Source organism: Nylanderia fulva, unplaced genomic scaffold, assembly GCF_048542155.1.
Source record: "Nylanderia fulva isolate GAGA-0341 unplaced genomic scaffold, ASM4854215v1 Scaffold27, whole genome shotgun sequence".
Classification (NCBI taxonomy): Eukaryota; Metazoa; Arthropoda; class Insecta; order Hymenoptera; family Formicidae; genus Nylanderia; species Nylanderia fulva.
Window position 1 is genome coordinate 630127 of NW_028190336.1, and position 16188 is coordinate 646314.

General features: G+C 38.2%; 1 protein-coding gene across 3 annotated transcripts in view; it reads right to left on the bottom strand.

Annotated features, from left to right (window-relative positions):
• The window catches only part of CARPA (Carbonic anhydrase-related protein A), a 133620-nt gene extending 117699 nt beyond the window's left edge, over positions 1–15921 (bottom strand). For all 3 annotated transcript variants that reach the window (XM_029303531.2, XM_029303530.2, XM_029303529.2), the window contains exon 1: positions 14657–15921. In XM_029303531.2, the coding sequence (XP_029159364.1) occupies positions 14657–14711 (55 nt within the window). In that variant the 5' untranslated portion in view covers positions 14712–15921. The remainder of the gene's footprint in view (positions 1–14656) is intronic.
• Between the last annotated feature and the right edge of the window lie 267 nt (positions 15922–16188).

Consider the following 16188-nt stretch of genomic DNA (forward strand, 5'->3'; position numbering starts at 1 on the left):
CACTGCAATAATGTATCGTTGTACTAGAAATTATATTATACGCGCTCTTTAGAGCTGCGTCCGATAGTAATAAAAACTTATAATCCTGGTTGCGCCACTAATATTAGTCAGAGCACTCGCTATCACTTAAGAAATGGGAATACTATGAAATTAAGTGTACTAAAATTTATCGTTTGTTGAGAGAAAGACGGAGAGAGAATATAGCCATATTATTTTTAAAAATAATCAATTTTTCTTCTCTAATACTCTCTAATTCCCTTCTGCCAATATGTTGTTTTATAACTACCTGCTAATTTTTTAAATGATTAACTTGTCTTGTTAACATTAAGAAAAATGACCATAGAAAAGTTCGAAAGTTAATAAGGTTGTTAAATTACATCGCTGAGAAACATCTGTTTGATGTGTAACGAAAATGATATGTGATGTATTATGGATAATCCTTTGTCATTGTTAATATCCTTATCATAAAGCGCTCTTTAATATACTCTTTGATATACTACAAAAGTGATATTACTAATATTATTACTAATTTAATTATTTTAATATACATATACACTATTTGTAATACGTCCTATAATTATATTTATTATGTTTTGGAAATGTTTTTTTTCAAATTCCAATACAAAAATATCAAAATAATATTTATTGTTGGTACTTACATAGTATTAGTACTTATATAATATTTTCTTTTACACTCCTCTCTCTCTCTCTCTTTCCATTCTAATAAAAATATAATAAGTATCTTTTATAATAAGCACTCTTTATAATAAGTCGTCCTTCAACTTTCCATGCAATATAATTAATATGACAACACTTTCTGCTAATTACAAAAAAAAGTTTTTATTTCTCGTTTAATTATTCTCTAGGGCCTCGATGTCATAACTTTCTTAATATATGTATATATAAGCCTTTGATGAGATAAAAAGCATGTAAATAATGGTTCATCATTAAAGCATAATTAACCAATATAATTGTTGCGCAATCAGTATAAAGTTATAACTGTATTCCTTCTTGGCTATCGATTTACGCTCGTTATTTCGAGTCTCGTGTACATAATTCGTGGTCGACGTTAACGGACAGCCCCAGACTACCTCTTGTAACGCCTGTACCACCTTGCCTCGCCTACATTTCGCCTCCCTATCCCTGCCCGCGTTATCCATCCCCATTTACACCGTTGTAATTATATCTCGCCTCTCACGAAGCCCGACCGAGACTTCGTCGAGGATCCATAAATTTCTAGGAAGAATTCATGGCATCCTACAGCAACGAATTCCCGAAATTTTCTCGCCAAAAATATTTCAGAAATTCGTCCTGCGCGTTCCCTTCCTCCTATCCTTCTCCTTTACGACACCTAGTTGCCTTTTTACTCGCTCGTCTCTCTTCTTCAACTTCGCAGTCTTGCGCAAAATATATAAACATGAAGATATTCTATCAAAGAAAACTATCGACAACAATTTTTTCGCGTAAATACATTTGTTAATTGTTAGCGCTCACGTTTGCAAAATCATGGTCCAATATATCTTTGCCTGCATGTTTTGTGAGACAATAATATGAAAAATAATAATAATTTTATGAATAATAATTTAATTAATAATTTGCAAATTCACTAGAATTCGATGCTCGGACAATGCCATCCATTTCCATTTCATCGAAACGCTACTGATCGGAATCTCGCCCCTAACATTTGCGAACTTGCCTGATTCTTGCACGGGGGTCTTCAATCATTGCACTCGCTCCCGTCCAACAGTATCAAGTTGAATTGCCTGACGCGTCTCTCTCACCCCTGCAAAATAAAGTCCGGATAACTCCGGAGCATGCAGCGCCACGTCGTTCCCTCTTCTCATTCTTTTTTTTCTATTACGCCACATTTACCCGGGAAAATAATGCCCGTGCACATTTCACCCGCGTTATCTGCTCGCCAGGTTACCCTCGACTCCCGCTTTTTTGCCGCGCATTGCTCGAGTGAGTATAGGGAGGAAAAGAGAGCGAATCGTTGCCCCAAAAGCCTGCCAACCGATGCGTCCTATGCTGACGTCGCTATCTGAATTGAAACGGGACTCTCTTCTTAACGCGACCGTCCCTGTTTCACTCTCTCTCTGCAAAACTCCCCTATCGAAATCCATTCTCGCTCTCGCCCTTCACGGATTATGATTTATTATTATTTATTTATTTTCATCGTCTGCTATTTATCTCGTCAGGCACTCGTACGGAACATTTATATGATGACATGCGAAGGCATATGTGCGTAAAATATACACGATGACAGAAAAAATCGTTCTTCCCTTCAAGCAGATTTTCGACCAGTCGATATTTTCTCAACATTAATTAATATTAACTGTATATATATATATGCAAATGTACTTTGATCAACTGATTACAATTAATATTAATTAATGTTATGTATATATACATGCAACATGTATATTATTATGTCTCGCAACATCCACGACGCGACTAAAGATTATTTGCTTGATTTTCCAAGACGAGATTTTGCGGAATCCTTTTAGGAAGAGATAAGGAGAAGAAAATTATGTGCCGCAATCTCAAATTCGGATTTTAACGAGCGCGAAGTTGCTTAATGCAGATATCGAATAAGTCTTGTTTTAGCCTCAAAGTCGGTCGTTAAAGATAAAATATTCAAAGGTGATTCACGGTAGAGATACATATCAATGCTCCTCGGAGCGGAAATATTCTTAGAATAACACAAACCTTAATGGTCATATACTTTGCAAAAACTGTTTGAAAATAATACTGAGTCTTTCCCGAAGATATAATATCAATCTTAATGCTAATATGCAATTTCGCAAATTATCCGTCGAAGAGAGTTACAAATATCTATTTTACTTTAGCGAAAATCCAAGCGAGACTATAGTCGCAACTTTTTCATTTTTCGATATGAAAACTTTCGCCTCAATTTTTCATAAACTCCGCGTGGAATTAACTGGAACAGTCAGATCTTCTTATCTGATTCTTTACACTACTGAATCTTACTTTCCGAAGTTCCTTAATCTTCAATAATAAATGATCATTTAGAAATCTTATAAAATTCTTATAAAGAAAGATTGATGCTATGTTTATCATAAAATCTGCTAAGAAAGAATATGATAATTTTATATCAGTATCATTAAAGTGGCGTAGAAATAGAATAATCCAAATCCGGAAGAAGTTATTCGCAAAACAATCGGCATAAATTGACACGTGACCCATTAAATCTCCCTTTATATTCCGTGCAATGTTTCGGTGAAAGGGTCGCAATTTATCTCAGTGAAAATGTGCACGCACGCGTAAAGCTTTTTCTCAAACAACAAAGACTATCCTTGTTTAGCTTGTCTATGAGATGTCATAAACAAACCGGAGGAAGTTGTAGTATGCAATGTATCTTCGAATAACACACAGTCGTCCTTTATCATACTCGACCCTAAGTCTTGATTTTCCAGAGGTCATAGATTTATTAAGTATACACCAAATATACACGCCAAATTGGCAGTAACATCACATTTTCGGTGGCTCTGATGTATTATAATACAGTGCAACGACAAAAACAATACAATCAAAAAATGTTAACAACATACTTATATACTATTAAGTGCAATAAAATTGTTATATTGCACTTAATACTATAAGCACGTTGTTAAAATTTTTAATCCTCAAAAGAAATTTGTTATGTGATAGTTGGACGCTTAAAAGATATTCGTGATTAAAAATAGAGTAATGAGAAAGTATGTATATTGTAAATTAATACATTAAGAATTTATAATTTTCCACTACTTTTATTTAAACTTAAAAAGTTGTAAAAAATTTTATTTGCAACTCTAATTTGCAAATTCCTTAAAGTTTTGACATGATAAAGTAATTTGATACATATCATACATAACATAAAAAACTATGGAAAATAATCATTTTTCTTTTCTTTTCTTTCAAAGAAAGTTCTTTTTCGTTAAACTATATACTATACGATCTGTAATATGTACAATATACACATCTATATTATCTAATATCTGTACATATATATATCAGTGTAATCACATTTAATACATATTATATTAAAATATAAATAAAATAAACTTTATAAAAGTAACTTTATGCGAATTCCAGAGAATATTGTATATTCGACTAAAGATTAAATTGAATGTCCCATATAAAAGAAAAAACTTGAGCAAGACTTATTTTGAGTGAGGAGCAATGCTAAGACTTTACGAGATAAAGGAGCAGCTGCGAGGGAGGACAGTAGCTCTGTGTAGAAGATGCAATGCTAGGGGAGGGTTTTGACGAAGGGTCGAGAAAAGTGCAAAATTGGCAACTTGATGGAACTCGATGACGTCAGCGCCGGTTCGTTCCGATATGGAGGTAATGGGGCAAAATAAAATCCTCGGAAAAGGTTGGACGTTGTTAGCTGAAAGGGGGGAGAAAGAGGCGAACGGATGGATGCATCAAGCTTCACAATGGCGGTCACCGCGAAGACGATAGCCGATATTCATGAATCATCCGATCGCAATACCCGCGGGATCGCGTTTATTTAACACCCAAGTTTTCTCGATGTGACTCACCGTAGCTCACGAATGCATTTTTAATATATTGTTTTTTTTTTTTTTTTTTAATAAAGAACTTCTTTATTCTCTAAATATATTTTAAAAAATAATTTATAAAAAGAAGACACATTATTATTGACGAGCTTAAAGTTTAATCTTATATTTAATCAATATGCGATATAAAATTTTTTCAAGGAAAATAGACCGATGGATTATAAAGTTAAGAAATCTCGCAACATAAAGTGGAAGCAAGTTTTGTAGGTAGCTTGTGTGTTTAGTAGTTTACAACCACGCTCGTTTATGCTTCTAGCAGTCAGAAAAAAATAGATCAACATAAAAAAAAGCATTTCCCTTTTCGTGTGATTAGGGCAAACATAGCCACGGTTACAATCCGAGAAAAGCGTATTGTCTGCGAGGTCGCTCGTTGGAATTTATTCGCCAAAAATCCGCCCTCTCAGCCGACTAACAATAATCCGCGGAGATGCCGCTCCGTCAGTCAAGCAACAATAATCAACGGAGGGTTATACCGCAGTCAGAGAATGTCGGGAAAAGGCTGTTGAAAAGACACAGTTGGAAGGGAGACGAACGCGAGAACGAGCGTCGCAAATTGAAACAAATGAGGACTTATATGCATCGCGGCGCATTCCGCAGTTTTATTGCCGGCTCTTTTCATCTCCGGCCAGTGTGCTTTTATTTCTGTTACGACGTTATTATAATCTTTCAACGTTATTGTCACCGTTCCGCGACGAAAGGAAATGGATACATCGGGGCTCGATAGAACGCGCGCCGAAGGAGCGTGTCTATGATCATTGAGCGAGTCTGACCAGTCTCGTTCACTACTACTGATAGTAGTTTTCTTTCTCTCTCGAATAAAACTTTCACGCGATCTACACGCGCGCGCGAACTTTACGCAAACTTTTAAATTCTCTGGGTCAATTTTTGATAGCTTTTACTTTACGAAATTTCTTCCAACACTATCCTTTTCTAACTACTCGTTCTAATTTCTAATATTAAATATGGGAGTATAGAAATTTTTTATTTATATATTTCTATATGCTTACACAGAGAAAATTTTCTCTTAGAATTTACCCTGAAAATCATGATAATCGTGAGATATGATATTGGAAGAATTTTATAAGAGTTTCTCTGATTAATATTTACCACAATACAAATATTAATATCAATTTACTATATACGTATTAAGATTTTTTTATTCTAAAAGAAATTCTCTCCATGTATGTTCATATATATAAAGTTAGATGTATTCATATTTTCTCTGGTTGCTTAAAATTTTAACAAAAATTAAATTTGTATTACACAATTTGTCATTTTAAGCATTTCGTAATATAGCAAATGAAAATTCGCGAACATCTAAATAAAATCGTAGCATTTCTGGTTTCCTCGTGAATGGAGGAAAATCGGATTGAAGGATAAGTCGTAAATCGGGTGACGTAAGATTAGGAAAGATATTGGTAACAACAAGAGACGAAGGCTTCTGCAATAAGACGTCGAAAGTTGCATTATCGACTTCTAGACAGTGAAAGAATTATTACGATAATTCTAACACGAACAGGGTGCACGGTCGAACGCGGTGAAACTTTTCGTGCCTGAAGAATGATTTGGAATTTCAATTGTCGAAACTAAATTTTCGTGTAATTTTCGTGTAATAGGTCTTCGACATTTATTGCCAAAAGTTTCAAGTGATCGCCACCGATCCCGAAATGTTCTTACACACGCAACCAGTTCCCATCGCGATTAATCGATTTAAAGTACACGATTGCGCCGTGTACAAAATGTTAGGAACGTTCGTTACATATCGATTTAAACGTATAAGAGAAAGATAGAGAACGCCCATTCCGGAACGAAGCCAACATAAAATTCGTCTAAGGACTCGCACACTAAATATACATGTATATGTATCTACGAAACGCGCTCCACCTCTATCGCCACAATTCTTTCAGTCACAGCAGCTTGATTAATTTGGTCCCAATTGGAAAAAAGCCACTTTACTGTCTCCTCTTTTGTCTCCCCTATAAAATTTCCGTTTGCGGAGACGCGACCCTTTCGAAATGACCGATTCGATTGATATCGGGTTAGCGATTCCGACGGACAGTCTATCGTCCCTCCGGTCGATCCTGGTAAACAAGGAAAGTCGGGATCACATTCTCGACCGAGTCGTAACTTGGCTGAGAGTGGTAGATAGGTACTATTGGGTTGGCGACGCCAATGGGGTTACGACGAAAGAGACGGTCGAGCAAGCAAGAGAGAGAGAGAGAGATCGTCTCTCCCAGGCACGACGGGAATAAAAGTAACGGGATAGATAGAGAGAACATTTCGAACTACTATCGCAGATGTAAACTTCCTATCGGCGACGGATAGATATAGACGGCCCACGCTCTCCGTTAACGTACTTCCGCCACGATGCGCGTCTTCTCGTAAGGATATATACGGAGCAGAGAGGATGTATAAGACAGCGGAAACCTCCCCCGTCATTGTTTCGCGAACTTTTCGGCGGGAAAAACTTGGCCGACATCGCGGCGCGATACAGAATGTGACAATATCTTTTAAAAGTTACATGTATTCCGCCGACGCGCGTCGGCTTCTTTTCGCGCATACCTCGAATTTCGGCTCGTCGTATATTGTATCTCGAAATACCTGACTTTCACGGTTGAAATGCGAGAATTATTCATTCGGCAAAGGCAGAGGTTGAAAAAGAGAGAGAGAGAGAGAGCGAGAGAGCATCGCTCTGCGAAGAACACGAAGATCGAAACTTATTTTCTCCCACTTTTCGTTTAGTTCATAATATATATTCTTTGTTACAGAGATATGTACTCTACTGAATATAATTTTATAGCTCTTCTTTCATATATTGAAGAAATAAATGCATATAAAAGATATATATATATATATACACTTTATTTTATTTCACAAGAACATGTTTAAGTTGTGTGAAAATATGCATAATAAGTTCAGATGAGAATGCAAATATCTAATCGTTTATCTGCTTATCTAAGGGCGCAAATATGCACTAGAGAAATTTCACCTTCTATTTTAAAATAAATTTTACTTCACACAATATGCAATTTTCTCCGCGTCTCGTCGAGTTTTGCGAAATACAGTATAGGTTTCAAACATCTCCGGAAAGTAGTTTCGCCAGAAATTAATTCAGTTTCGACCGTACTCCTACACGTACTCCCACGCGTATTCGGTTATATATATAGTATATATATATATATATATATATATATATGTATATGTATATATATATATATATATACACGTATGTCCCGCTGATTTCTAACAAGCATGACTCTTTTGTAAGGAGACGGAGCACGTACGCCGCGGAGTTTGTCAAAGTAATTCGAGCTTTCTTCGACACGTGATTCTAGTCACGTACGACCAAGCTCTCGTCTTTACCTCCTTGGATCCTTATTATCCTATATCCGCAACCATAATCCCTGTCCTTCCGGGATGACCTCGGCCGAGCCGTGAAATCGTAATAACATTCGGATTTAACGTTCTAATCATCTCGACGACGACCTCGAGCGACTGGCATCGTGACGAGGATCTCGAATATGTACGAGCAACTTTTCATTGGCCACTTCTCTTTTTCTCTCTCTCTCTTTTAAACCGCAGACTGTCCGGAATAAAAATCGCGTTTCACCGTCTTATTAACTTTTACATTGCGCCTTATTAACTTTCACATTTACTTTTACCACTATCTTCAGTTGCCAGTAAATGAAAATATCTGTGTCTCACTTTGAAGAACGCAAGATATTTTTATTTATTCCAACAGCAAAGAAAAAAACTCGAGATGCAAATTATTTTCCAACGTCCGTTGATAATATTTACAACAGAGTATTATTAAACTTGTCATGATTTTTCACCGACATGTCGACTGAATTACTTTCGTACGCAAAGTAATATCGCGGTTTTTTATTCGGTGTCAACGTGGCGTGGTATTAAAGAAAACGAAAATTATGCGACTTTTACATTTAGCGCTGCACAAAATAAACAATAAACGCGCAACAAACACGGCACTCCGCAATAAACGCCGATTTATAACGACGAAATATTTTCCACGTTATTTGAAAATATTACGCGAAATTATTCATCTTGCTAAACAGCCACTGCGTACGTACGCTTTCATTGCCAAGGCTATAACCGACCATCATGATTTAAATGTCGCGTGTTATGGAATGATTTGTGTCCCACAAATCTAAAACTTTTATTTTATTTTAATCATGATGTAGAATTAAATTTATAACCATATTAAATTTTCATTATTTATATTTAGATTAGAGATCGCAATTGCGTTTACTATTACATATGATTCATAAAATAAAAGTTTATAATTTAATCGTAAAAGTATGCAATATAGGTTGCACGTACCTCCGGCTACATCAATTCGATTAAAAAAAAACATGTTTCCCGTTTTTGATTTCGTCGCGACGTCGTGGGCGACAACATTATCGATCACACCCGCCCATGTTTTATCCTTCGCAAAGAAAAAAAAAGAGAGAAAAAGAGAAAAAAAGAGCGACCGTGAAAATATAACCCGAGTGAATCTGGCAGTAAAGTAATTATTTCCTGACCTCTCTCCCGTCCGTTCCTTGGATTATGCTTTGAATAAACCATGGCGACGTTCGAATATACGCACCATCGCCGACGCTGCGGTAGCCCGGAAACCCTCTCTCGTTCGCGGATAAAAAAAAAGGAGAGAGAAAAGGGAGAGAAAAACAGCATTTACGCGTACTCCCGTATTTTTCAATTTGCTATATATACGCCTTCCCTCCTCGCGGCTTAGCACGCTTTTTTCCAAAATCCCTTTCATTTTCGAGCGAGATCCTCAGCGTCCCGGATATGCTAACGAGAAAAAAAGGGACACGTGCAAGAGTGTGGGCATACGTGAGCGCCAATCGCGAATCGCCGAATATTTTTGCGCGTTTTGCCTTCTAATTCGACCACATCGCGCCGATAAATAACCCAATATGCTACTACATTCAAATAGGAAAAAAAGAAAAAGTACCGGTTATCCTGCTTGCTACTTCATTTGCGCATTTTTATCCTAGATGCGATGCGATAAAAAAAAGGAAAAGAGAGAAATGACGAGATTTATTCATATCCAGAATTTTCACGGTTGCGTGGTAAAAACAAACGATGAATCGCGACGTTTATTTGGACTTGTCAATTTTGTGAAAGATTGGTATCTCAGTTAATTGCTATTCTCCCGTATCTAGTGCAACTTTTTCGAGTAACTAACGATATCAGATGCGAAAAAATCGCACAAACTCTCTTAAATAAAATAATAAATAGTTATTAATAATTAATTTTTAATTTTTAATTTAATTCGTGTGACTATTAATAAGATTTCTCTTTCCAAATAAAATTTGATTAATCATGATTTTTATGAATTAAAGGCGACTCGAGTTTCTAAGTCGAATGTTAGCACATCTTCTCGGCACACGTGTCATGCATATACGCAAGCAAATACACGAGTGCACTTGCGTATGCATCCTCCGTACTCTGGGCGTCATCTTACCGCCGCATTTCTCGCAATACTAATACGAAGTGTCAGGGATACCTTTCGTGAATATGCGTACTCATAATATGCCATGCGGAAAGACGCGTCGTCGTCGACGCCGATGTCGTCACATTGAGCGATGCGCTCGCGCTGCTAGGTGCAACGCGCGAGTGCACACACGTTGTCGGTGTCGTAATTAATCAACCTGTCTCGCATCGCTGTAATTCGCGGGGTTTTTGCGCGCTTAGGGAGAACGGAGTCTGCGGAATGGTAAGAAGAACAAGAAGAAGAAGAGTGAGAGAGAGAGAGAGAGAGAGAAGAGACTATTTCATTTAAATTGTACGCAGGTCTCAATTTATCAGTCGCCGTATGTGCATACATAATTTGGTCGGTCGAGCCTCGTATTTTTTTTCCAAATGAACGCGCATGCTGAATTTGTTCCGTTTTTCCACGTAATTTTACATACAACGTTTCATCCTCGCTCTAGAGAATTTCCCGTGACGCACAAAAATGCGTGCAACACCCCTGAACACACGACGCGCATTGCATGCCACTAATTCGTTAATAAATGGGAATATGAGCTAAGAGCATCACGCAGTTTACTCTCATGTGACTCTGATGGCTTAGCGTGCTATTCTACCATCCTGAACTATTCATTTAATGATTAACTCGATGACTATGCGTGACAGGTATTCCACGTCATTATCATTCTCACGTATCAATAATTAATCGGATGCAAATGCCACTCCCATCTGTATTTAGCTTAACGATTAATATTCTCGAACGGACATGGGAAATATTATGCGTAATGTGTATTTGTTTAATTCCTCTCATTTGCTTAAAAATGCGCGTGAAAAGTCAAACAAGATTTGTGTCACAGAAGAATTAAATTATGTAATTTTAACTTTAATGAACATTGACAATTGTTTTGAGTTACTGCTCGAAATTTTGATATTTTTCAAGTTTGATGTTCGAGCAAAGTTATCCAATTAAACGAGATTAGTTTTTCGCGGAAAGAGATCTATCGCGATTTCTCTCAACTCCTTTACGCATCCTGTCTGCGTTACGTTTCTTAACAATATTCTTGCGCCGCGTATCCCAACGGAAGCATTTTCACCTGGATGTACGCTCGTAATCCGCCAAGTGGAAAAAGGCCACCGTAAAATTCACAGGAGGAATTTTCGCGCCAGGAGGGTCGCGACGGAATTCAAGTAAGTTCGCTCAAATTGCTCGTATCGTTTCCCACCCCGCGTAATATCTATTATCGTTTCACTTTACATTTATACCGCGATATAATTAAGTCTGTCTCGTTAGATTTTATCCGCTAATTTATCCAATAATTTATCTAATATTATCCGCCGCGATCGCAGCTGATTTGTCATTAAACTTTCCGGCAATTGTTCGCCGGTTTAATACAGCGACAATTATTAGTAGCCAATTAAAAGTATCTCGTTTTTCAGTCTCCCTCTAAATCCTCGACAATAAATTATGAAGATTTAACCGATGTAATTTACGTGTAATTTTTCATAATACTTATAAATCATTGCTATTCTATTCGAAGAGAGTCATTCAAGATGTTTATTATCGTCATTCATATCGCCATTGACTGAACAAGCTGTCGATGATTTCGAACCTAAATTGTTATTTGTGGCACAACTGACGATACAACTCGAACTGTCAATCCTACTTGACGCGCAGGTGTCATTAAAAACATCACGTCGCACGAACATCCAGCTGTGTGCAGATGTTGTCGACACCGGTGATTTTAGTCACAACCAAGAATTGTAGCACGCAAACACTTGAAATCGTGACGTTGATCGTCGCCTTAACGATAACTTTACACGAAACGTGTCAACGTGGGGCAAAAGTTAGAACAATCAAAAAATTACCTATGCTAATCTATTCTTAATAAATAAGTTGTCATTGTCATCATATCGTGTTATTATTTTCTTTATGCAAATATCCTTCATGTATCAATTATTTTCTCCGCAAATCTACAGGTTTTTTATACATGTCTTATGTATAGTTCTCACATTACGTTGATATTAAATTGACGTACGGTCAATTCTCCTATACTTTTCAAAATCCTTTCAAAACGAGTGCACGCGATCGTCATCGAACCAAGCATCGTCTTCGCCGATAGTCGATTTTGTGCGATAGTCAATACGAGAAGGAGGACTAGATTTCCGGAGGCGACGGATATAACGTGCAAGCTCTATGCTTTCTATCGCCTGGAATCACGCTCGCGCAGCCTGCTGACGATGATTGGTTCGAATCCGACAATATCCGACAGTTTCGTGCGGATTCGAACGGGAATCAAATCGCGCGACTGAAATTTGGCCCCTGTTGTTCGTTTCTCACATTCGCTGTATACAGAGAACGAGGTACAAACCTCGTATATTACAATAAAAAATTGCATTCGAAGAAACAAAAAGAGGATAGTACTATATATATATATATACCACCGTCATATTTATATATTATATTTTTTATATATAAAAAATATGTAAGTATACCATTTAGCACGCTACTTCATGTTTTTATATTTTAAATTCTTAATTTTAATTTTAATTATGCTAAATTTAAATACTTATTATTATTCCTGTGTTTTTTTATTTCACGCAAATATCGTATTTTCCAATAATAAATAAATGTTTCCTATCTTCCAGTATTAATCCAAATCGCAATCAAATTTTCCTTCGGCCACTCTCAATATCGTCCATATATAGCGAATATTCATGCTCGCCATTAATCACGATGCTCGCGATGCACACAGTTATGCGTTTTTATCTCAAATATTTGTTACGTCGCGCGTAACGTCATGATTAATTAATTACATTACGGAGTTTTCAAACAATGGCGGAAGCACAATAAGCGCGTCTTGCGCGCGAAGCAAAGTGTTTAGCCAATATACTTTTGTTACATATTCTATCCAAAATGCGCCTCTCCCTCTCTCTCTCTTTTGCAAATATTCGAAAATTAACTTTTTCGAGCAATAATGTTCGCGCGCGCACACAAACCGCAGTTAACACGTCCGCTGGATTATATTAATTAATATAAACTCGGTCACAAACAGAAACACCGTCAGACTGTTTAAACAAAATTCTTTCGTGTGAAAAAATATCATGATAAAATTTATATGCGATATCCCAAAGTCAGCAAAACATTACGATATATCTCCAGCAAAGCGCAAAGTTTTTTTATCGTGCAATTATTTTCCATGTTAATTTAACTTTAATTTAAAAAAAATTCGTCTTTAAAATTATGACATTTTAATAAAAATTTGTTAATCAAATTCGTCTACTCCAAGCGATTTAAAATTGCAATTATAAGCGGACATTCTGTAGATATATACTCAGAATGTAAAACAAACCGCGAGTTTTTCTACTCGGTAAAGAAAATTCTAAACAAATGGAAAAAGCGAACCGACAATTCGAACGAATATATATGTATATTGTATGTGTATAATTTGTGTTTTTTTATTACATATTAGCGGCCATATTTCAATTTATCCTAAACCATTCGTTGCCCTCAGTGTAATTTTTCGTCCTGCCGATCATCCGCGTTTTTACTACCGATACGTCGAAATAGCAAAAATATCAGCGTGTTTTTTTATCGCAGTTTGTACAGGAGAAAGCTCCGTTAGCACGCATTAACAACCTCAACCTGGCCTCGACTTTTTACCGTTTTTCTTCCTATCTTCCCTGCTACCCTTTCTCTCTCTCTCTCTCTCTCTTTCTTTTCGCATCCCTCTCATTCTTGGCGAAAATGTCCGTCTTTCGCGCTATCTCTCTCTTTCGTCCTATCATATTAAACCCCCGTGCTATTCGTCTCTCTCCGTCATCCCCCGATTTCAGCACATAGATTACGACCATCGGCACGCGCGTATGGCGTACGCCCATAAAAACCGGCCATGTATAAAACGGTCGTGTTCCCGCGTGCTCGACGAGCGAGCATTTTCGTCAGCTCTCCTTCTTCACCTTCTCGTCGCGTCGTTCTTTTTCTGCAAAGTCCATACGTGTCGCCCGTCAACGCCGCGCCGCGCCATGCGGAGAAAAGCACACCGGAGAACAAGAAACATAAAGAATGATGGGTTAGCCGTTACGTACGTTATTCCAAAGCCGGGCGTAAAATTTACACGCGAAATTCGAGTTAGCTTAAAAACTCCACGTTCGTTGACAAATGATTTTGCTTGAAGCCTCCAAGTATATGTAAGAAAAAACAAGCCTCCAGCAGGTTATATATTGTCCGGCAAACTTGTAATTAATGTTGGAGCTTTATCTCCATTTTAAATTAATTTTCACACAAATATACTTAAAATATATTTCCTGATTATTCGAGTAAAAGTATGCCTAGAAAATTCGCGTTTTTTTCTAAAAACATTCTCTCACTCGTTTAAAATATAATCATGTAAATGTGTTCGATAATACCCTAAAACCCTAACGCTTCTGATGATTTTTCAATGAAAAATATATATGGATTAAGAAGAAGCTCTATGTCTGGTTAGAAAATGTTTCCCCTTTCGCACGCAAGAAGAAAAACTACTTTTCCGAGCGAATAAACTTCCAAAGCTGAGATAACGCTAACGTTGTCGCGGGCTTACCGTTGACGACAGCGATGATACCGAGGACGCACAGCAGCAACGATCTCCCGCACATCTTAGCTGCTTCCCCGGGAGGTCTTCCTCGACGAAAGAAAAGCGTAGGAAAAACAGGTGCGGTCCTTACGTGCTTTTACCGAGCATCGTCTTCGTTCGATTAATGCGTTGGAATCGATTCCTCGTTTGATCAATCAACCGACAAGTACGAAGACGCTCCTCGGAAATGTTACGTCCTTCATCATTGAATCCGAATGACACCGAAAGTATCTCGAGTCGGCATCGAGATGGGATCGATTCACCCTTCTTCGTTCTCCACCCTCGACGATGACGTCTTAATTAATAGATATTCGGAATGACGCGGGACGGATAAGCGAGTTACGACTGCGAAATAGCTGATTGTTAATTAAAACCGTTCGCATTAATCAACTGTTAACCGCTGCGACCCGGAAGTGCCTCGATCGAAATTCTATCTCGCCTGTCTAACTTGCCTCTGGTAATAACCCCGAGGCTCGAGCTTCCGAGCTTTCTCCTCCTTCTCGTTCCTCGCTCTCGATGCTCTCTCTCTTTTTTTCCTCTTCTTCCTTCTTCACTTCTCTGCTGCTTTTCCGGCCGCTATTCTGTTTCGCCTTCGGCTTCTTTTCTTTAGCCTTAGGAGATACTCTCCCGCCGTGAATCCTCGCTCTACTTGCTCCTTCTCGATGACGTCAGTTCACCAAAAGCGACCTCGCGATTCCTCATGGGCTCTTCCTCAATACGGGATCCGCTTGGCGTAACTTACCAAAGTAAGTTGAAGTGCCCCTTAGCGTAACTAGATGTTCTATTCATCGAATAAGTTGAACTTTTATCTTTGATCCAAACCTTTGCGAAAGGGATGGGAAGCTTCAACTTATTGTCTCTCTCCTTTTACCTTTCTCAAACGAAAAGTTACGAGTGTTTTTGTCTAGAATTTAATAAAATAATCCCTTTTTTTACACCTCTGTATAAAGTAACATTTTGGAGAACCGCCGAGATCAATCGCGCGAGTTTACGAGAGAAAAAAAGCCCAACATCGGTGAAAATATCACGATTTCGTCGTCTCGCATCCAAACTTTTTCGTACATAAAATTTCGAAACTTGCGAATATATATATATATATATAGCGCGCTCGGTGAGCGAGGATACCAAGTCTTGCGTGGTGAACGCGTAACCACCGCGAGACGCTTCCGGCCACGGCGAGCTCGCGGCGCTTACTGAGCTTGCCGAAAAGCTCCTCGAGGAGCGTCCGCGTCCGCGAGATGAGAGCACGTTTCTCATCCCCACCTGCAAACGCGCGATTACATTGCGCGCCGCGCGCGCTGATTGACCGAGCATGCGCCCGAAAGCTCGCCGAGTAACGTGCGTGCCCTCCCGGAGGATGACAGAGGGAGAGAGAGAGGGTGAACTGCGCGGGGGTGCGAAGGGGCGCGCGCCCCGAAAGCACCGCAATGCTTTTGGAGTACCGACTGCCGAGTAGTGTTGAAGCGCTGTTGAAACCGCCGGTAGTGGGGCGACAACGC